This window comes from Rattus norvegicus, chromosome 17 (genome assembly GCF_036323735.1).
Source record: "Rattus norvegicus strain BN/NHsdMcwi chromosome 17, GRCr8, whole genome shotgun sequence".
Taxonomy (NCBI): domain Eukaryota; kingdom Metazoa; phylum Chordata; class Mammalia; order Rodentia; family Muridae; genus Rattus; species Rattus norvegicus.
In genome coordinates, this window is record NC_086035.1 from 90,718,752 (window position 1) to 90,742,144 (window position 23,393).

At 42.8% G+C, this 23,393-nt stretch overlaps 1 protein-coding gene across 1 annotated transcript in view; it reads right to left on the reverse strand.

The window, feature by feature from the left end:
* The window catches only part of LOC134482640 (sperm motility kinase X-like), a 43,674-nt gene extending 23,569 nt beyond the window's left edge, over positions 1 to 20,105 (reverse strand). The window contains exon 1 of the mRNA XM_063276843.1: positions 18,740 to 20,105. Within this exon, the coding sequence (XP_063132913.1) occupies positions 18,740 to 20,027 (1,288 nt within the window). The 5' untranslated portion in view covers positions 20,028 to 20,105. The remainder of the gene's footprint in view (positions 1 to 18,739) is intronic.
* Between the last annotated feature and the right edge of the window lie 3,288 nt (positions 20,106 to 23,393).

Genomic DNA, 23,393 nt, shown 5'->3' on the forward strand with positions numbered 1-23,393 from the left:
CATAGAACAAAAGAACATAAATCAATACACAAATACAGGGGAAAGAACATTTGGTGGGCAGCCTACAGCACAGCAGGAAAATGTCCCGCTGATGATATTCTTCTTTTCCGCATTACTGAAAAGCCAGTGGTTGGCTGAGTTCAACAATACATTTCAAATGTTTTATATAACAGGTACAAAGATCCTAGGTCAGCTACAAAGGTTGGTATAAAGAAGTTTAAAGACCCCAAAGATAGTGCAAGATAATTTTGGCTACCGATGATTCATCCCCTGCTTAGTGCTCCAGTACTATTCAGGCACTTTAAGCAGTCTTCATGACAGATGTAGTTTTTTCAGTGAACCTGCACTTAAATTAGAAACAAGAGACTTGGTGCTTTTAGAAGCGGAGTCACTGGGAGGGGTGGGACTCAGAGAAGCGGCACGGGGCCCGCCCCTCTGCAGTGGTCCCGCCTTCTTCCTCTCATTGGCTGAGATTCTCAGCGCGTCACACAGGCGACCAGGTTGTGCCCGCCCTCCCAGCAGAGAGGGAATCAAAGCGCAGGAAAAGGCGCGTGTGTGCAGGTATAGAGATCTACTCTAGGTCAGGGCTATGGAAGGTGTGGAAACCCTGTTTCCTTGGTTACCTAAGAGAGCGGAGTAACAGCTCTGGTTGACCAGGCAGGTTAGGCAGGTCGGGATTCCCTTGCCAGGGTGATAATCCGCCTCGGACCACATAGCTGAGGTAAAGAATGGAGCAGGCTGCTTTAGAGGATCAGGGTCTCTATCTCAGCAGGTCCTGGCGGGAAGGTGGAGGGCTACTCTGCGGGGTTGTATCGCGCCAGGGGAAAGGTTGGTGGCCAGTGCTTGTCCTGCCCGGGTTCACTGAACTTGAGCCCTGCATGGTTGCTTACTGAGGCGGTCCCTTGCCCCAAGGGCTCTGGTAGTGGGGCGGACCCCATGCAAACTTTACTAAGCAGGGCGCTGGTGCGGCAGGCCAGGGCCCTCAGGGGTCTCTTCACCCGAGGTAATGCTCAACTGGAAGTTCCCTACCCTCAGCCTGCCTGGTCCTTCCCAGCAGGTGATTGAGGGAACTGACAGGTTGAGGGTGTCTCACTTTAAGCCTTGGGCCCATCTCATTCTCACTCAGGTGCTCCAAGTTCCTGCTCTCCTTTCCCTGCCTGTGACACCTGCTGCTGCACTCCACACACCACCCTTCCTGGTTCATGCTCATCTCTGGAGAGGTGGCTGAGATGCTAATATTATAGGGAAACGAACCAGGGAGATTTCCTCTGCCACCTGAAGCCAACATTCATGAAGGGTTGGAGCTCAGGCAGTCAAGAAAAGTGTCTTTTTCCAATCCTGAGAGAGACAAACAAAACAGCAAATCATTCTTCTCTATCTCTGTCTATATCTGTCTCTCTGTCTCCGTCTCTGTCTCTCTGTCTCTGCGCGCTCTCTGTCGCTCTCTCTCTCTCTCACACAAACACACACACACACACACACACACACACACACACACACACACACACCACAACACAGACAGACAGAGATCTGCTCCTGCCTGATAGAAGTGTGAGAAAAAAATTGTTGGTTCGTGTTGAATGCCATTTATGTTGAATTCTGGCAAGTATTTCTGTAAGCATCAAATTCATTTTCCATTTCCTCCAGGGTTTGTTTAACAGATTGATTAGGCACATTGATTTGTGTCTTTTCTTCCTGAAGGCCCTTGGATGTTCTACCCTTATGTTAACTTCCACATCTAGTAACCTTATACTAATCCACACCTAGTAATCTTATAGTAATGAAGATGTTGTTATGTAGTTAATTGGTAGGGGGTGTCCGTATGTAAAGAGCTTTACAGATAACTTTTCTGTTGCTCTTTGCTGTCATCCACATTTTTACTAACACATACAGACATTGAGAGACTTTGTGAGAGACATGAGGGGGATGGGTTTCTCTGATTTAGTTTCCATTAAGATACTTCCCAAACAGTAACTTTCATATACAGCATATGTATTTAATAAAGATCTGTTAAGTATCTATTGTGCAAGAGACGCTTTTCAACAGCAGGTGAATATCACCTCTTGGGACAGCCGTCTTCTAGAAGAACTTCAGATCATAAATAAATATAATATGCCCTTGTCAGATGATGTTATAGGACTTAAGAGAAAAAGCAGGGAGAAGGCAGAGCCAGAAATGAGTTTCAATTGGACTAGATGTCTTTTATACTTTTCAAAAATATTTTACGCATGCGAGTGTGTGTATCTATGTGTGTGTGTGTGTGTGTGTGTGTGTGTGTGTGTGTGTGTGTGCACACCTCGTTGTGAGCATTTGTTCGCATGCACAGTCTAGAGGAGGAGTTCAGGTGTCCTGCTCTATCATTGTCCTGCTGAGTCCTTTGAGATGGTGTCTGAGCTTGAAGCTAGGTTGGCATTCCAGCACCAATATTTTGTCTGCTGCTCTCAAGGCTTGGTTTAGAGGCATATATGTAGTCAGGTGTGATTTTTATGGAGAGTTAAACTCAGGTTTATGTTTGCCCAGCAAACACCCATATACACTGACCTAGTTCCCTTAAGGCTGATTGTACATAACTTCTTTTTTTTCTAAATTTGCTCCTATTTTATTTATTTTTATTATTCATTTTAATTTTATTGGGTATTTCTCTTTTTCTATTCTTTTCTATTTTTTTAAAATGTATTTACATTTCAAATGTGATTCACTTTCCTGGTTTCATATCCATAACCCCCATCCCATTCACCCTCCCTCTTCTTTTATAATTTTTTTCCTCCCCAAACATCTCCCTTTCCTGCCTCCCTGCCCTGAAATTCCACTACAGTGAGAGGTCCAGACTTGGCAGGACAAAGGGTTTCTCCTCCCATTGGTACCCAACAAGGCCATGCTCTGCTACATGAAGCTGGAGCCATGGGTCGGTCCATGTGTACTCTTTGGGTAGTGGATTTGTCCCTAGGAGCTCTGGTTGGTTGGAATTGTTGTTTTCCTGGGGGTTTTGTTTTATGATGGAACATCTTTTGGGTATATGGCCAGGAGAGGTATAGCAAGATCCTCAGATAGTCCAATTTTCAATTTTCTGACGAACCTCCAGACTGATTTCCAGAGAGTTTGTACCCGTTTGCAATCCACCCAACATAGGAGGGGTGTTCCTCTTTCCCCACATCCTCTCCACCATCTTCTGTCACCTGAGTTTTTATCTTAGTCATTCTGACTGGTATGAGATGGATTCTCAGTGTTGTTTCAATTTGCATTCCCTGGATGACTCCAGATGTATGCTCAACATTTCTTTAGGTGTTTCTCCGACATTCGATATTCCTCAGCTGAGAATTCTTTGTTTGACTCTGTACCCCGTTTTTTTCATAGGGTTATCTGACTCACTGGAGTCTAACTTCTTGAGTTCTTTGTATATTTTGTATATTAGCCCTCTATCAGATGTAGGATTGTTAAAGATCTTTTCCCAATCTGTTGGTTAAAGTCACACCATGGCATTATATATTATTTGGGACTAATATGAAGGTTATCATTTCCCTAATTTCTTTTTCAGCTTGTTTATCCTTTGAATAGAGGATGGCTACTGATTTGTTTGAGTTAATTTTATACCGAGCCACTTTGCTGTTTGTCAGGCTTAGTAGTTCTCTGGTTCAACTTTTGTGGTCACTTAAGTATACTATCATATCATCTGCGAATAGTGATATTTTGACTTCTTCCTTTCCACTTTGTATCTCTTTGACCTTCATTTGTCGTCTGATTACTCTGGCTAAGACTTCAAGAACTATATTCAATAAGCAGCAAGAAATTGGGCAGCTTTGTCTACTCCCTGATTTTAATGGGACTGTTTCATGTTTCTCTCCATGTAGTTTGATGTTGTCTACTGTTTGCTGTATATTGCTTTTACTACGTTGAGTTACCGACACTGAATTCCTGATCATTCCAGGGCTTTTATTATGAAGGGGTGTTGAATTTTCTCCATTGCTTTCTCAGCATCTAATGAAATGATCATGTGGTTTTATCTTTGAGGTTTTTTTATAAAGTGAAATCTGTTAATGGACTTCCATATATTGAACCATCCCTCTCTTCCTGGGATGAAGTCTCCTTGATCAGGGTGGTTGTTCATTTTTATGTATTCTTTGATCCTGTTGCGAGAATTTTATTAAGTATTTTTGCATTGATATTCAAAAGGGAATTTGGTCTGTAGTTCTCTTTATTTGTTGGGTCTTTCTGTGGTTTCAGTATAAGTAATTGTGACTTCATAGAAGGCATTTGGTAGTGCTTTCTCCCTTTCTATTTTGTAGAATGGTTTGGAGAGCATTGGTATGAGGTCTTCTATTAAGGTCTGATAGAATTCTGCATTAAACCCATCTTGTGGTGGGCCCTTTTTGATTCACAGACTTTTAATAACTGGTTCTAATTCTTTAGGAGTTATGAGGTAATTTCCATGGTTTATCTGTTCCTTGTTTATCTTTGGTACTTGGTATTTGTCTAGAAAACTGTCCATTTCCTCCAGATTTTTATGTTTTGTTAAATTTGGCCTTTTTTAATAGGACCTGATGATTTTTTTCATTTCCTCAGATTCTGTTGTTATGTCTCCTCTTTAATTTCTGATTTTGTTAATTTGGACACACACTCTGTGCCCTCTGGTTAGTCTGTCTATGAGTTTATCTACTTATAGATTTTCTCAGAGAGCCAGCTCTTGGTTTTGTTGGTTCTTTGTATAGACCTTTTTGTTTCTACTTGGTTGACTTCAGCCCTGAGAATGATTATTTCCTACCTTCTACTGCACTTGGTTGCAGTTGCTTGTTTTGATCTGGAGATTTTAGGTGTGCTGTCAAGCTGCTGATTTGTGCTCTCTCCTGTTTTTTGCTTTTTTCAGGCAGTCACACCTATGAGTTTACCTCTTTGCACAGCTTTAATGGTGTCCCATCAGTTTGGGTATGTTGTACCTTCATTTTCATTAAACTCTGAGAAGTGTTCTAATTTCTTTCTTTATTCCTTCCTTGACTAAGGTATGTGTGTAGAGCATTGTTCAACTTCCATGTATATGTGGGTGTTCTTTCATTATTGTTGTTATTGAAGATCAGCCTTAGTCTGTGGAATATGATGGATTGCATGGGATTATTTCTATCTTCCTGTATCTGTTGAGGTATGTTTTAATGACCCGTCATATGGTCAGTTTTTGAGAAGATACCATGAGGTGCTGAAAAGAAGGTGACTCTGGAGTCTGACTCCTTGGTCCCTGGTTTCCAACAGGGCTCCTGTCAGGACTGTGGCCCTGTCTGTAGCAGACCTCCTGTGAGGGCCTTCCAACTGGAGGATATTCAAAGGGGCAGAGAAGCTGCTGATATGTTGCCCAGGCTGCAGTAGATCTCCTGGGAGGCCTTCAGACTGTGGCGTCTTCAGAGGAACATTCAAAATGTGTCCTCTGTGAAGCTCTTCTGGGGACACAGATAAAGGGGGGTGACAATGGACTGTGGTTTCTCTTTCCTTGAGTGCAGCCACAGGACAGGGAGGCCTTTTATTGTTTTTGGCAACTGCATTCCCTCCATTTGTATTGTCACCACTGCCCCTGCCCTCCTCTCACCCCCATGGATGAAGCTGCTTCTGTCCATAACCCAGGTCTGTTCTGTTTCTGACAAAGGAGTGTTCCTCAAGTCAGGTCAGGTACTGAACACCTGTGCCACAACCTCGTCACATTGATGGAGTGGACAGTCCAAGTCAGGGTCAGGTGGGAGAGTTGCAAGGTTTAGGAAAACAGGTAGCTAGAAAACATATCAGCCAGGGAAAACTCTGATAATGAAGCCTGTAGGCATTACTGAATCATCAGTCAGAATTGTACGGGTAGTCATGAGTGTCAAAGTAAATTTATTGAAGCTTGGAATTTCTTTTGTCCTGTATCGGGTGGTTTGTTGGCTGTAAGTGGTCTAATTAATTCTTTCTGTCGTGATCTGCACTCTTCTACAATCTCCCTGCAACTTAACTTTTCTCTAACATTTGGTACGAACTTAATTGATGAAAGTCAGGGCTATCATATGAGAATTTTCTGTTTGCTCTTATTTAATATCATATGTGAACCTGGGACAAATTATTATTGAGATATGCTTATAGAGCCTTGTGGCAAATCTGGACACACTCCCAACCGTTACTGAATTGAAGCCCTAATCTGGGTGGGTTCCTTGTGGGGCCAGGAGCCATTTGTAAGCTCTGTTGAAAGATACTTTTGCCCACATGGAGCCTCTCCTGTCAGGGATGCTGGATGCCAGTTTGCACTGTGTCAGCAATGAGCAGAAGAGAAGGGAAAAAGGGGTTAAATCCTTGTGACCTTGTGAGCCACGAAACTCTGAACCTATCCTGAAGAAAAAGAGAATTCAACAAGTGTCTGCTGGGCATTAAACTCGGGAGCTCTGGAAGAGCACTCAGTTCTCTTCACCTCTGTGCCATCTCTCCAGCCCTAAGGCTGATACTGTCAATAAGGAAGGAGCTGGGTGCTGGGCTGAAGTAGGCTTTTGTTGTTTCTAGTGAAAAAGAAGTGTTTAGAAGGTAGGGGTTGAGGAGGAGGGAAAATGTCTGAATCATTTTATCCTCTATTGCTGATACCTTGGGGAGTTAAAATGTCTCTCTCCTGGTGGCCATTTAACATCAAAAGCAGCCCACTCCAAGTTTCATTAAGTGGTCCTTAATCCTAAATTCTTGAAAATGACTCAGAATAAGATTAAGGTGAGAAAACAATTCGTCCCATGTCCAAAATTTTCATCAGTCCAAGTCCAAAACATGAAAACTGAATGCACAAAAAGAACAATAAACACACAAACCAAGTGTCCCTTTTCAAGGGCAAAGTACACAGACCAAACCATCACTGCTGTGGATGTGATAAAGCAGGCTATCTGCTCCTGCCAGATGTGAGATGAACATAGGTTCTGGTGAATTTTCTGGCGTCACACTGGATCAAAGTTCTCTGACATTGCTGGCCTCTGGACAGGTCAAAGCCCTGTTACCTAGCCTCTGTGAGCCCTCCTGATACTTGCAAGAAAGAAAGAAGTCAAAAGCAGAACACTATGAAGCTAGATACAGAGAGCACAGAGAAGTCAACCTCAGTACCTAGTTGTAACTGCCACTCCTCCCTTTCACCACTCTCCCATGGGTCCCACAGAAGAAGCAAGTTTCCAGATGTATGCACCAATGTGAGGTTCAAACTGAACCGATTCCAGGACCTCTTGATTGACATTCATGGAGACAGTGATCTATACAATAGCAAGAGGAGTTTAATTCTGCCTTATTGAGGCCTTCCTCCTTAAAGGGAGATGACCCTGGGCAGATTCTGACAGGCAGATATACCTTGCTAAGAGATGGGGCAGAATTCAAGCAGTTGGTAACTAGGCAGGGTATTATTGATGGGGCGAAGTGACCTCCTACTGACTAGTAATCAGTGAACCATTCCTGCTTTTCCAGAGGGGAAGGAGAGGTGAGTTGGAAATCACAGGTAGCTTTGTTTAACAGTTTGGCTTGCAGTTCTGTGGGATCTGACTATTACCTGGAAGGGAGGGGTCATTGTGCTTGAAGGTTGGCAGTGGAACTTTCCCACTGGTCTTCAATTGACCCACACCTCTGGCTCTTTCAAGAGTGAGTCCTTCCCACAGGCAGTGGTCTTTGTTGTAGTAGAATCAAAGATGGGGGGAGTATAGAAAGGAGGCAAAAGAAGGAAATAAATAATTTAGGTTAAATAAAAGTGGCAAGAAACCATTAGACAGAAAAAGAATTTTAAGATTGGGAAGAGAAAATATCAAAAGGTAAAAATAGAAAGTACCATGTTGTCAAATACAGAGTAGTCAGTCTTGAACAAATATATACACAAGCAACAAATATGGGCTCTGCAGGTATATTTATATTTATTTCTGGATACACAAGATATGTAAAAATATATAACAAATTTAAGCACATAAAGGAGTCTATAAACTTAAGAGTGAAGGCATGAGAAATGTTTGATATAGGATAGCTGGGAGAGTTTGGAGAGGAGGTACAAAAGAGGGAGGTGATGTCACTGTTTCAATTAAAACATTAAAATATTAGATAAATACAAATGTATGAACAAAATTATATACAAATAAGAGGAATAAAAAGCAAACCTTACAAGCTTCAAAAGAAAACACAGAGAAAAAAAAAGCCACAATAAATCTATATCTCGGAGCATCTTCCTTTCATCTGCCCTCCTAGTGGAAGGAGCAGGATGTTGGAGACCCTTTTGTTATACATGGATTTTAGTCCAGGTGAGTCCCAAATGGTCCAACGGTCCACTCATCAGGCCACTCATTGTGTCCAGTCCGTTGTCCAGCAGGATCAAAAGTCATTGGCTGCCTGGACTGCATAAAGAGAACTGGAGTTAAACAAGAGAAAGAAAATAATATTCATCACTAGAAAACCCTAGTACGTATTTTGCCACGGGACTTAGGTTTATGTTCACTGGCCAAGAAATAGACAGACATGACTATAAAATTTAGACAGTCCATACTTGGAAAAGTCTAGATAGATGTATAAAGAGTTAATGTGTGCATGATACATACATTACCTCCGAGTTACCCCCCCCTCGACTTTTCTCTCTCTGTCTCTCTCTGTCTCTGTCTCTCTGCCTCTCCTTCTCTCTCTCTCTCTCTCTCTCTCTCTCTCTATGTGTGTGTGTGTGTGTGTATGTGTGTGTGTGTGATTGTGTGTGTGTTTTTTTGTTGGTGTCTGTCTGTTTGTCCTCATACCTGGAGGCCAGGAATAATCATCAAACGCTTTTTTACCTCAATATTGAGACAGAGTAATATGTCAGTAATCTCAGGCCACCAATCTGCCACACCTGCCTCTGTTAAGCTCAAGGCCTAAGATGACACCATGATTCTTCCTTGTCTTATTTCCAGAGTCCTTTTGTTGCACTGTGACACTTTACCCAACATCCATCTCCCCAGCTGCAGAGACCAGATCTGCCAGGTAAAAATATTTAGAATGTCCTTTTTCTGACAGGATTGCACTCAGCCTGGTACTTCCTCTTGCCTATACTGGCCTTGAAGTGTGTTACTTGACAGGGTAGAGTGGCTCAGAACTGAAACTTCTACATTGCAGAATTAGAGACAGGAAGAAGAGGATCGTGCTCAAGGTAATCTTTAGCTACAAGGTGGCCTGTTGGGATTTAAGAGACCTTGATGAAAACAGAAATGTTTGCAGCATAGCATTACACTAAAGGAGGAACAGAGGCAGCAAGATCAAGAGGAAGACAAAGGTAGCCTGGGCTTTCATTCTATCCCGAGTGGTATTCTCTCTGAATTTTAGGTTTGACTGTGTGAACACTAAAACCGGCATAGCAACACTATTCCAAAATAGGAAAAAAAAACAAAACAAATGTCAGAAGAAAAAAAAATGAAAGTATGCTTAATTTACATAAACATATCAGAAAATAAGAACCAGTTTCTTCTGTTTATTGTACATGGAATATGTTCCCTTAGCATACACCTGTGAGTCTGTTAGAATTAAGAGTGATATATTAAGGATTTTTATTGGAGTGGTTAGTGTTTTTCATCTGTTGGTTTTTAATTTTGTGAATCTATTTCCATCAATTGGGATTTTATATTTGATGTTTCTATTTTGTGTTTTCCACTTAAGACCATCCTGAGGGGTACATGGCTCTCTAGGAGTCCAGTATAAGAAACATCCATTGAGACCCACCTGCATGGAAGTAGTTCATGTAAAAGTAAAGACAGACACACTGACAGAGATATAGACTCACCAGGGCTTCTACATATCAGTGTATGGATGACAAGGAATCATCAGGGTGTGAGGCCAACTCTTAAAACCTAGGCTGGCCAGGGTCTGTGAGAGGTTTTCCTTGGTTTTTGTCTGAGTAGCTAACCTGGTTCAGTGCTAGAGGCCAGCAAAGAACCCCTTTAATGAACTTTCCCAAACTTGTGCATTGTGGGTTCAGATACACGAGTTCATATAGTGCTCTTCTTGCTCCAGAGTGGAATATAATGTGCTTTCCCTCTCAAATTAGACAGGAAACGATTGTCTGTCGTAAGAGAATTTCCTGTAGCTCAGGGGATAAAGCACATGAGAAATATGTATGTGATCACAATGATGGAGAACTATAGGGACATGCTGTTAAACTCAGCACATATCACTGCAGGATTACTATGCCTGGATCCTTGATGTCCTTTGAACAAATTAAGAGGGACATTGGGTCAGAGGGACCCTCCATGTCAGTCATATGGTATTCTGTACACCTCATGCTGTGGAAGATGTTGATACAGTCTAGTTAAAAAGAACACAGGAGATGACATCTTAACAAATGTAACAGTAGGAGGGACAGGGAAAGCTTCCCAGAAGCTCTCACAAAGGAATTGCAAGGCTGTTTAACTGGGCATAAAAAAGCAGTGTGCAAATTCTCAGGTTAATGGAAGCAGCCTGGGAAGATTTATCCAGTGAAATGCATACTCCAGTGGAGGCCTGAAGCTGGCATGAGGTAGGGGCACACCAGTTTGCTTCTCCATCATTAAGTCGTTGTTTTGACTCTGCTCATACACCTGTCCCTCCTCCTTCGAGGAGGCTGTGACACAGGTAGGAATCCTGTTACACATTTGAAAGTTGGCCTTGAGGGAGCAAACAGAGAGAGGTGAGTAATTACAGGGCAGAACTGGTGAGAGAGAGGGCACAGCTGCCTTGGGAGTCACTCCACAGTATGGGTTTTTTAAGCATTACCCTGAGTTGGGTCTGAGGACTTAAGCAATATAAACGGTGATATCTTTCGCAGGGCAGTAGGGGTGGGTGAGGGTCTGGTCAAAGTGTGACAGGAGGATTCCCTTCACAGGAGACATACAGGCCTCATATTCAACCTTGGAACCCATTTTAGCTCAGGTCTGATGGGCTGACTAGGGAGACTTTTCTGAGAAGTCTACTTCATGATGAAGACCAATGTTCTCTGCAAGAAACAGGAAGCAAAGAACAGTACAGTCCCACAGAACAGTCTCTGATGTTTACCTCTGCTAGAAGAGAGGGCAGAGGGCTACTGGTCCACTGACAGTTTTAGGGCACTGTTCTACTTCATCCCTCCCTTCTGAGCAAGACACAGTGAAAAGGCAGGCCTTCCTGCCTGGGGTTTTACCTGGAGAGACCTTGCTGTGGTGTGGACAGCTCTTCCTCTGGAGAAGGGGCCTGCAAGCACACAGGCACCTGGACGTCTGGCCTGGCTCCTCTGAGATTGTATAATCTTCAGCCAGGCCAACCCCCACCACTGGCTTAAAAGCCATGGAGCTGAGGCTGCTGTTCTTCAGGACTTGAAAAGTAAAAGACACAGAAAAGAGGCTCTTGGTGTCTTTGAAAAACAGAGAACTTCCTGGTTGCTGCCGCCGCAGAGAGCCCTTGGGCAGCACCCTGCGAGCAAACTTGAGCCTCGGGACCACAGGTAAGACCAACTTGTCTGCTACAAGAGAGCTGCCTGGTGAGATCGGGACACACAGAGGTAAAGTTCATCTAGGACCGGGCACGTCCTGTGTTTGCCGGAGGTCCCACGCTGGTGGATCCCGGCCCGCAGCAGCTCTCTGCTCCCAGACCCTGTGGGAAAGAGACCTCACCGCCTGATCAGGTGGGCACTCCTGAGGCTGCAGAGCGGAAGAGACCACCAACACTGCCCACCCCTGCCCACATCCCTGGCCCAAGAGGAAACTGTATAAGGCCTCTGGGCTCCCGTGGGGGAGGACCCAGGAGCAGCAGGACCCCTGCCTGAGACACCACCGGAACATGAAGGAAACAGACCGGATAAACAGTTCTCTGCACCCAAATCCCATGGGAGGGCGAGCTAAACCTTCAGAGAGGCAGACAAGCCTGGGAAACCAGAAGAGACTGCTCTCTGTGCACACATCTCGGACGCCAGAGGAAAACACCAAAGGCCATCTGGAACCCTGGTGCACTGAAGCTCCCGGAAGGGGCGGCACAGGTCTTCCTGGTTGCTGCCGCTGCAGAGAGCCCGTGGGCAGCACCCCACAAGCGAACTTGAGCCTCGGGACCACAGGTAAGACCAACTTTTCTGCTGCAAGAAAGCTGCCTGGTGAACTCAAGACACAGGCCCACAGGAACAGCTGAAGACTTGTAGAGAGGAAAAACTACACGCCCGAAAGCAGAACACTCTGTCCCCATAACTGACTGAAAGAGAGGAAAACAGGTCTACAGCACTCCTGACACACAGGCTTATAGGACAGTCTAGCCACTGTCAGAAATAGCAGAACAAAGTAACACTAGAGATAATCTGATGGCGAGAGGCAAGCCCAGGAACCCAAGCAACAGAAACCAAAACTACATGGCATCATCGGAGCCCAATTCTCCCACCAAAACAAACATGGAATATCCAAAGACACCAGAAAAGCAAGATCTAGTTTCAAAATCATATTTGATCATGATGCTGGAGGACTTCAAGAAAGACATGAAGAACTCCCTTAGGGAAACACAGGAAAACATTTATAAACAAGTAGAAGCCTACAGAGAGGAATCACAAAAATCCCTGAAAGAATTCCAGGAAAACACAATCAAACAGTTGAAGGAATTAAAAATGGAAATAGAAGCAATCAAGAAAGAACACATGGAAACAACCCTGGATATAGAAAACCAAAAGAAGAGACAAGGAGTTGTAGATACGAGCTTCACCAACAGAATACAGGAGATGGAAGAGAGAATCTCAGGAGCAGAAGATTCCATAGAAATCATTGACTCAACTGTCAAAGATAATGTAAAGCGGAAAAACCTACTGGTCCAAAACATACAGGAAATCCAGGACTCAATGAGAAGATCAAACCTAAGGATAATAGGTATAGAAGAGAGTGAAGACTCCCAGCTCAAAGGACCAGTAAATATCTTCAACAAAATCATAGAACAAAACTTCCCTAACCTAAAAAAAGAGATACCCATAGGCATACAAGAAGCCTACAGAACCCCAAATAGATTGAACCAGAAAAGAAACACCTCCCGTCACATAATAGTCAAAACACCAAACGCACAAAATAAAGAAAGAATATTAAAAGCAGTAAGGGAAAAAGGTCAAGTAACATATAAAGGCAGACCTATCACAATCACACCAGACTTCTCACCAGAAACTATGAAGGCCAGAAGATCCTGGACTGATGTCATACAGACCCTAAGAGAACACAAATGCCAGCCCAGGTTACTGTATCCTGCAAAACTCTCAATTAACATAGATGGAGAAACCAAGATATTCCATTACAAAACCAAATTTACACAATATCTTTCTACAAATCCAGCACTACAAAGGATAATAAATGGTAAAGCCCAACATAAGGAGGCAAGCTATACCCTAGAAGAAGCAAGAAACTAATCGTCTTGGCAACAAAACAAAGAGAATGAAAGCACACAAACATAACCTCACATCCAAATATGAATATAACAGGAAGCAATAATCACTATTCCTTAATATCTCTCAACATCAATGGCCTCAACTCCCCAATAAAAAGAAATAGATTAACAAACTGGATACGCAACGAGGACCCTGCATTCTGCTGCCTACAGGAAACACACCTCAGAGACAAAGACAGAAACTACCTCAGAGTGAAAGGCTGGAAAACAACTTTCCAAGCAAATGGTCAGAAGAAGCAAGCTGGAGTAGCCATTCTAATATCAAATAAAATCAATTTTCAACTAAAAGTCATCAAAAAAGGTAAGGAAGGACACTTCATATTCATCAAAGGAAAAATCCACCAAGATGAACTCTCAATCCTAAATATCTATGCCACCTACATATGGGCACCTAGATATGTAAAAGAAACCTTACTAAAGCTCAAAACACACATTGGACCTCACACAATAATAGTGGGAGATTTCAACACCCCACTCTCATCAATGGACAGATCATGGAAACAGAAATTAAACAGAGATGTAGACAGACTAAGAGAAGTCATGAGCCAAATGGACCTAACGGATATTTATAGAACATTCTATCCTAAAGCAAAATTATATACGTTCTTCTCAGCTCCTCATGGTACTTTCTCCAAAATTGACCATATAATTGGTCAAAAAACGGGCCTCAACAGGTACAGAAAGATAGAAATAATCCCATGCGTGCTATCGGACCACCACGGCCTAAAACTGGTCTTCAATAACAATCAAGGAAGAATGTCCACATATTCTTGGAAATTGAACAATGCTCTACTCAATGATAACCTGGTCAAGGAAGAAATAAAGAAAGAAATTAAAAACTTTTTAGAATTTAATGAAAATGAAGGTACAACATACCCAAACTTATGGGACACAATGAAAGCTGTGCTAAGAGGAAAACTCATAGCGCTGAGTGCCTGCAGAAAGAAACAGGAAAGAGCATATGTCAGCAGCTTGACAGCACACCTAAAAGCTCTAGAACAAAAAGAAGCAAATACACCCAGGAGGAGTAGAAGGCAGGAAATAATCAAACTCAGAGCTGAAATCAACCAAGTAGAAACAAAAAGGACCATAGAAAGAATCAACAGAACCAAAAGTTGGTTCTTTGAGAAAATCAACAAGATAGATAAACCCTTAGCCAGACTAACGAGAGGACACAGAGAGTGCATCCAAATTAACAAAATCAGAAATGAAAAGGGAGACATAACTACAGATTTAGAGGAAATTCAAAAAATCATCAGATCTTACTATAAAAACGTATATTCAACAAAACTTGAAAATCTTCAGGAAATGGACAATTTCCTAGACAGATACCAGGTACCGAAGTTAAATCAGGAACAGATAAACCAGTTAAATAACCCCATAACTCCTAAGGAAATAGAAGCAGTCATTAAAGGTCTCCCAACCAAAAAGAGCCCTGGTCCAGACGGGTTTAGTGCAGAATTCTATCAGACCATCTTAGAAGACCTCATACCAATATTATCCAAACTATTCCACAAAATTGAAACAGATGGATCACTACCGAATTCCTTCTACGAAGCCACAATTACTCTTATACCTAAACCACACAAAGACACAACAAAGAAAGAGAACTTCAGACCAATTTCCCTTATGAATATCGACGCAAAAATACTCAACAAAATTCTGGCAAACCGAATCCAAGAGCACATCAAAACAATCATTCACCATGACCAAATAGGCTTCATCCCAGGCATGCAGGGATGGTTTAATATACGGAAAACAATCAACGTGATCCATTATATAAACAAACTGAAAGAACAAAACCACATGATCATTTCATTAGACGCTGAGAAAGCATTTGACAAAATTCAACACCCCTTCATGATAAAAGTCCTGGAAAGAATAGGAATTCAAGGCCCATACCTGAACATAGTAAAAGCCATATACAGCAAACCAGTTGCTAACATTAAACTAAATGGAGAGAAACTTGAAGCAATCCCACTAAAATCAGGGACTAGACAAGGCTGCCCACTCTCTCCCTACTTATTCAATATCGTTCTTGAAGTTCTAGCCAGAGCAATCAGACAACAAAAGGAGGTCAAGGGGATACAGATCGGAAAAGAAGAAGTCAAAATATCACTATTTGCAGATGATATGATAGTATATTTAAGTGATCCCAAAAGTTCTACCAGAGAACTACTAAAGCTGAAAAACAACTTCAGCAAAGTGGCTGGGTATAAAATTAACTCAAATAAATCAGTTGCCTTCCTCTATACAAAAGAGAAACAAGCCGAGAAAGAAATTAGGGAAACGACACCCTTCATAATAGACCCAAATAATATAAAGTACCTCGGTGTGACTTTAACAAAGCAAGTAAAAGATCTATACAATAAGAACTTCAAGACACTGAAGAAGGAAATTGAAGAAGACCTCAGAAGATGGAAAGATCTCCCATGCTCATGGATTGGCAGGATTAATATAGTAAAAATGGCCATTTTACCAAAAGCGATCTACAGATTCAATGCAATCCCCATCAAAATACCAATCCAATTCTTCAAAGAGGTAGACAGAACAATTTGCAAATTCATCTGGAATAACAAAAAACCCAGGATAGCTAAAGCTATCCTCAACAATAAAAGGACTTCAGGGGGAATCACTATCCCTGAACTCAAGCAGTATTACAGAGCAATAGTGATAAAAACTGCATGGTATTGGTACAGAGACAGACAGATAGACCAATGGAATAGAATTGAAGACCCAGAAATGAACCCACACACCTATGGTCACTTGATTTTTGACAAAGGAGCCAAAACCATCCAATGGAAAAAAGATAGCATTTTCAGCAAATGGTGCTGGTTCAACTGGAAGTCAACATGTAGAAGAATGCAGATCGATCCATGCTTATCACCCTGTACAAAGCTTAAGTCCAAGTGGATCAAGGACCTCCACATCAAAGCAGACACACTCAAACTAATAGAAGAAAAACTAGGAAAGCATCTGGAACACATGGGCACTGGAAAAATTTTTCTGAACAAAAAACCAATGGCTTACGCTCTAAGATCAAGAATTGACAAATGGGATCTCATAAAACTGCAAAGCTTCTGTAAGGCAAAGGACACTGTGGTTAGGACAAAACGGCAACCAACAGATTGGGAAAAGATCTTTACCAATCCTACAACACATAGAGGCCTTATATCCAAAATATACAAAGAACTCAAGAAGTTAGACCTCAGGGAAACAAATAACCCTATTAAAAAATGGGGCTCAGAGCTAAACAAAGAATTCACAGCTGAGGAATGCCGAATGGCGGAGAAACACCTAAAGAAATGTTCAACATCTTTAGTCATAAGGGAAATGCAAATCAAAACAACCCTGAGATTTCACCTCACACCAGTGAGAATGGCTAAGATCAAAAACTCAGGGGACAACAGATGCTGGCGAGGATGTGGAGAAAGAGGAACACTCCTCCATTGTTGGTGGGATTGCAGACTGGTAAAACCATTCTGGAAATCAGTCTGGAGGATCCTCAGAAAATTGGACATTGAACTGCCTGAGGATCCAGCTATACCTCTCTTGGGCATATACCCAAAAGATGCCCCAACTTATAAAAAAGACACGTGCTCCACTATGTTCATTGCAGCCTTATTTATAATAGCCAGAAGCTGGAAAGAACCCAGATGCCCTTCAACAGAGGAATGGATACAGAAAATGTGGTACATCTACACAATGGAATATTACTCAGCTATCAAAAACAATACCTTTATGAAATTCGTAGGCAAATGGTTGGAACTGGAAAATATCATCCTGAGTGAGCTAACCCAAACACAGAAAGATATACATGGTATGCACTCACTGATAAGTGGCTATTAGCCCAAATGCTTGAATTACCCTAGATGCCTAGAACAAATGAAACTCAAGACAGATGATCAAAATGTGAATGCTTCACTCCTTCTTTAAAAGGGGAACAAGAATACCCTTGGCAGGGAATAGAGAGGCAAAGATTAAAACAGACACAGAAGGAACACCATTCAGAGCCTGCCCCACATGTGGCCCATACATATACAGCCATCCAATTAGACAAGATGAATGCAGCAAAGAAGTGCAGGCCGACAGGAGCCGGATGTATATCGCTCCTGAGAGACACAGCCAGAATACAGCAAATACAGAGGCGAATGCCAGCAGCAAACCACTGAACTGAGAACGGGACCCCTGTTGAAGGAATCAGAGAAAGAACTCGAAGAGCTTGAAGGAGCTCGATACCCCTTATGAACAACAATGCCAATCAACCAGAGCTTCCAGGGACTAAGCCACTACCTAAAGACTATACATGGACTGACCCTGGACTCTGACCTCATAGGTAGCAATGAATATTCTAGTAAGATCACCAGTGGAAGGGGAAGCCCTTGGTCTTGCTAAGACTGAACCCCCAGTGAACGTGATTGTTGGGGGGAGGGCAGTAATGGGGGGAGGGATGGGAGGGGAACACCCATAAAGAAGGGGAGGGGGAGGGATTAGGGGGATGTCTGCCTGGAAACCGGGAAAGGGAGTAACACTCGAAATGTAAATAAGAAACACTCAAGTTAATAAAAACAAAAAAAGAATGTTAAAAAAAAATAAAGAAACGAAACAGAACCCCGGCAAAAAAAAAAAAAAAAAGAAAAAGAAAAAGAAAAAAAGAGAACTTCAAGTGCTTTCCATAAAGAGCCATAGCACTCCACTGGTTGTCTTAGAACTCTCTGCCCCATTTGGGAATGCCCCCACCTCCCTCTCGTCCTGCTTTAATCAGTGTCTCTGATTCCCCTTATGAGTCACGAAGCATCAGATCACCCTTCAGGGGTTTCTATGAACTTAATCTTTCTGAAGTTACATTTTGTCAAGTTTCTGTGTGCCTCAAGGGCCATCATCATTTGTCACAAAGGACAGGAACAAATATGGATGAAATGAATGAGGACATGCACCCACCTGGTCCTGTGGGTGACACAATGTTCTCCTCTCTTCCTGAGAGCCAAGTTATTGCAGGAGACTTGATTTTCCGATGGTGGTGGCAGACAGCAGCACAGGTTTCGAAGGCTTCTACTAATTGTCTTTTTAAACCCCTTCCAGTGGTGACGCCATCCCCGACGGGAAGCTGGGCAAGGAACTTGTGGCTGGCCACTAGTGACGGTATCTTCATGAACCATGGCCTCTTCCTTGATGAAGGTGTTTTTGTCCACAAGTGTCTCTCTCTGCCAGGTATCTCCAGAGCAGCCTGCAAGGCTTATCCCCTTAGGTGTCTGCAGTGATGCACAGAAATCATGTGGCGGTATGAAGGAGGACACATTCCTGTCTGCTGTAGTGGAATAGGTGTATTGAAGTCGAGGTGACTGGATATGTTCAGTTAGACTACAAGACAACACAGTCTTGGAGTCTGAGAATGTCTTCCTGATTTGCAGCCTGTTATCCTTGAATTCTTCAGCTATAGGACAGTCCAGGCGGTCGAGGTGTAGAGTGTTGGTCCTTGTTTGCTGGTAGCCCACATCATGCCTTCTGACAACCTTCCTGGAATTCTTCCTATCCTCGTTCTCCCGCATATTGGATGAATTTGAGGACAAGGTGAAGGAGGAGAGAAGAGGTCCCTTTCTCTTAAGAAAACGAGGGAAGGAGTGATGATCTTCTAGACCTGGCTCCACTTGGTGCTGTGTGCAGACTTTCCTGAGTGGCTTGTGCTGTTGAATCAAGTATGTTGCCAGCACCTCGTTGATATTTTGGTCTATGAGAGACTCAGTGCTTTTCTCAGGTGTATGCCTCATGACTCTCATGGCTTTGATGATGCTAGGGCTTGGTGTTCCTGTGAACGTCTGTATGGATGTCGGTGGTGAGTAGGCCTGGCTGTCTTTGATCATGGGGCGCATCACAATTTGCTGGATGCTGGGCCTCCTGCTGGGATTTATCATCAGCATTTCCACTATAACATTGAAAATATCGTTGGCAACGTGAGGCGGAATGCTGAAATTGGCTGAACTGATTTGTCTCCTCACCTCTGCAAATGACTTGCCTAGGAAAGGCAAGTGCCCAGTCACCATGAAGAAGAGGAGGACACCTACACTCCATACGTCAAATGGGCGGCCCTCATATTCCTCAGCTTCAAAGAATTCTGGCGCACAGTATGGCAGCGTGCCACAGAAATCAATCAGCTTCTGCCCAGGAAGTGTTTTAGCAGCTAGGCCAAAATCACAGAGCTTGGCATTCGACCTTCCGTCTATCAAAATGTTGTTGGCCTTTATGTCTCGGTGGACAATATTATTGTCATGGCAGAATTGTACTGCCTCTAATATCTGTCTAAACATTCTTCGGGCCTCCCACGACTTTAAATATCCACATTCCCGGATTCGGTCCAGTAGGTCTCCCTGAGAGGCATGCTCCATGACCAGGTGGGTGGCCTCTCTTGTCTGGACCACTTCGACCACCTTGATGATATGAGGATGGCCCAGGGACTTTAGAATGTCAACTTCCCTGCTCATCACTGAGGAGCACTTCTTGGTGTTCTTGAGAACTTTTATAGCTACACAGGTGAGGGTTGGGACGTGGTAGGCCATTTTTACGACTGAAAATCGTCCCCTTCCCAGGGTTCTTATGATCTTATAGTCAGTGGTAAAGTTCTCGATAGACTCTCGGCTCTCTGGGTCCTGCTCCATGATCAGGCCCTCCTTTATATGGCTAGAAGCAAACTTGCAATGAGAAATAAAACAGACATTTAAAATCAGGCCCCAGAACATGTTGATACGCTCAAATTCCTACATTAAAGATATGAGGAAAAAAGCTCAGAAAAACATCAGACAATCTAGCCACGTACTTTCCATACTGGGAAGGGAAGGACAAGGACCTACTGCAAAGGAGCAGATGCAAAATATGACATAGAGGCGGTTGTCAGGGACCAACTGCAAACAGAGTATCCTAGACACTAAAAGCCACTAAATTGGAAAAGCTCACCATCCTCTCTCCTGATCTCAGCATTCTCTTTGAGTAGAGGCATCTAGAATACCAGCTTCAAGAGAAGGTGTAAAGAGAACAGATCCCTGAAAACCTATACTGTCCAGGATGGCGATCTGCATCTGGAGTTCCCAAATTTGGCTACTCGGGCAGAGGACCTGTAGGTGGTTCTCAGAACACAGGTGCCCACAGCTACCCTAACTCCAGCACCAGGGGTTACTACAACTCTCTACTCTAAGCACACCTATACAGCACACTCACAGGTGGTATACACCACTTAAAATAGTGATACAAGTCTTTCTATATAATTTTATTAGTATGAGCTGTCAGGTTAGCAACGGAATCAGATTTCGGGGAAGTGGAACTATAGACAGGTATAGAGAGATTTTATTTTCTCACACAACTGAGTTATGCTATGTGAATATGTTATCATATCAATCCTAGGGATGGTGTGAGACACTCACAACCACCTGTAACTCCAGACCCAGAAAACCTGACTCCCTCTTCTGACCTCCACAGAATGCATCTGGGATATGGTACTCAAGGCATATGAGGATGCAAATCTGTCATACATATGAAGTGAAAAAATAGAATACTCTAACATAGCAAACATAATTTAATAAAACGTGAAATAGAAGATAATAAAAAACATGGAAAAGTAAATGCATAACTCAAGCCAGCAAATACAGAAACCAAAGTCAAAAAGAGCAAGTTGAAGTGTCCAAAGTTGGAGAAACTCACTATGTCAGGGTCCAACAGCTCCTGAATGTCCAAGTATAATTTCTGTGTCCTCAAACTCTAATTTCTTTCCAGCCAAGCAACAGCTTCTGTACCTGTAAGGACAGAATGCAGCCTCAATCAGAGCTGTAAGTAGACAGGTGTCTATCCATTGTCACAGGGTTCCTTGGGAGGTTAGAGCAAAGATCAGCCAACACTGTGGCTAGGCACGGTCCATTCCTTCTCCTCTGCTTCTGTCTCCATGGACAGGAAGGCTAGTCTTGGTCATTAGAGCACTAGAGGGCAGGTTTGACTCAAGAGTCTGTCCCCAGTGTTACCCAGTGACCCATTTCTTCCTACTTGTACCCCTGCCCAAGGACCATAATTAACCCCAAATTGCACCACCTAATGGGAACAATGTTCAAACACTTAACACTCCATCTTTAACAAGGACACTTTTGTCATTAATAATCAAACAAGGAATCCTGAGAATGACAATGACGCCAGAGCTTTGGCACTCCATTTTTTAATGGATTCTGATATTCAATGGCAAGTTGATGGACATTGTCTTGCTTTTCACATGGACCCCAGACTTCATAAGTTTGTAATAATTCATGTCCATATTCAATGTATTCTATTTACTTTTTAAATTCCGACAAGTGGTTGCCAAAGGATTGTAAGTCATGACTACCTTGATTGTTGTGACAAAATGCTATTATTCATTGCACCCCTGGGCATGAGACTACCATTTGTGGGGCTGAGAGGAATATGACACCATTACTCCCATATTGCCTGCCCTCAGGCTTGAGACTTCTGACCAAGCTCAAGATCTAGAAACAGTGAGCTGATATGTTCCAAATGATCAAGTAAACACCCGTCAGCCAGGAACCTATAAACAACTGATGTAGTAGATGCGTTGTTCTGGAACTCTGGGTCCTTCTGCTCTCAAACACAATGCCTTGTGTTTGACCTTCAAAACAACAGAAGTTGATTACTTGTGCATCAGGATGTTAGCAAGGCAAGGACAATACCCAACAAATTAATTATGTACCAAGGCTGCTTTCTAATTCTAACTGGCCCTGTGTATGTATTCCCAGAGGGTCCAGAAAAAGTATGAGATCGGTGTATCTTTGGTGCAGGTGACATGTTGTGCCCTGTAGCAGTTTCCTGTGTATCCACATCTTACTACTGTTGAATTGGGGTTGAAGGTTGAAGTAGGAATCGGCACAAAACAGTCAGATAGGAAAAATCTAGACTTGGGTAAGCTACCTGGACCCAGAGTGATGAGAGTCCCTCAGGGTCCTCTGACAGACATAGGACAAAGTTAAAGTCAGGATAGTCTCATAAAGATGAGCCCATGTTAATTATAAAATTTGTGAAAGTGGAGGAGGAAGATCATCACTTCAAGTAATCTTTGGCTACTCGGAAATGATGATTCCAGCCTGTGCTCCAGGAGCGTCTGTCTCATGGAACAAAAACAAACATGCGAAATGAAAGAAAGAAGTGGCTGCTATGTATTTTTGCTTGATCTATGTTCCCAAAGCTATAGAAAGTAACTTTAGACCCATTGGGCTTACACATGAGATTATGACATTAATGACAGAGGTGCAAGGGCTTTTGTCGGCCATTTGCATGTGTTTGAATGTATGCTGCTATCCCCTCTCACCACAGCCCATCAGTTTTACACATTAAAGGAATCTGACAGGACTCACTAAGAACCAACTCCATGACAGACACCAATGGAAGTGGACTGCAGTTTAGCAGAGGTCAAGGAAGGACATTCCCTCTTGAAATGTTCATAGTCATGTAGAAGCACCACATGTGTACACATTGCACACAAAGCATTTCCTAGCAATGCTAACAAGCTAAACCTTCAAAGAATGAAACGGAGGTACAGGTATGGTCCAGCCATGGGCTTCAAAGTCCTACTTGTTAGGTCTCTAATCAGATGTTAGATTTTTGAATGTCCCAGGGAATACAACCCTCCTTCCTCAGCAATGTCATGGAAAGCAAAAAGGATCCTGAAAGGCTCTTTGTTGCTTGACTATGAAGGTTCTGTTCTGCACTCCCATTCCACTAGCAGATAAAAACTATAGGAATGGTGGAAGTAGTTTTATTCAAGCCTAGGTTTGGAAATTTGGAGAGGCACATTGTCAATATAAAATTCCCTCTCTTTCTCTAAATGTTGTTGGAGTGAGTCCAGTGGAATGCTGGGCAGACCATTCCAGCACTAGGCACTTTTTTTCCTGGACGTGTACGTTAAGCTGTTTTGCCAGCAAGACTCAAAGGCCCATGCTTGTTCCTTTGCTTCAAGTTCATTATTGGCCCGACCTCCTGTGCCTGGTACCACACTA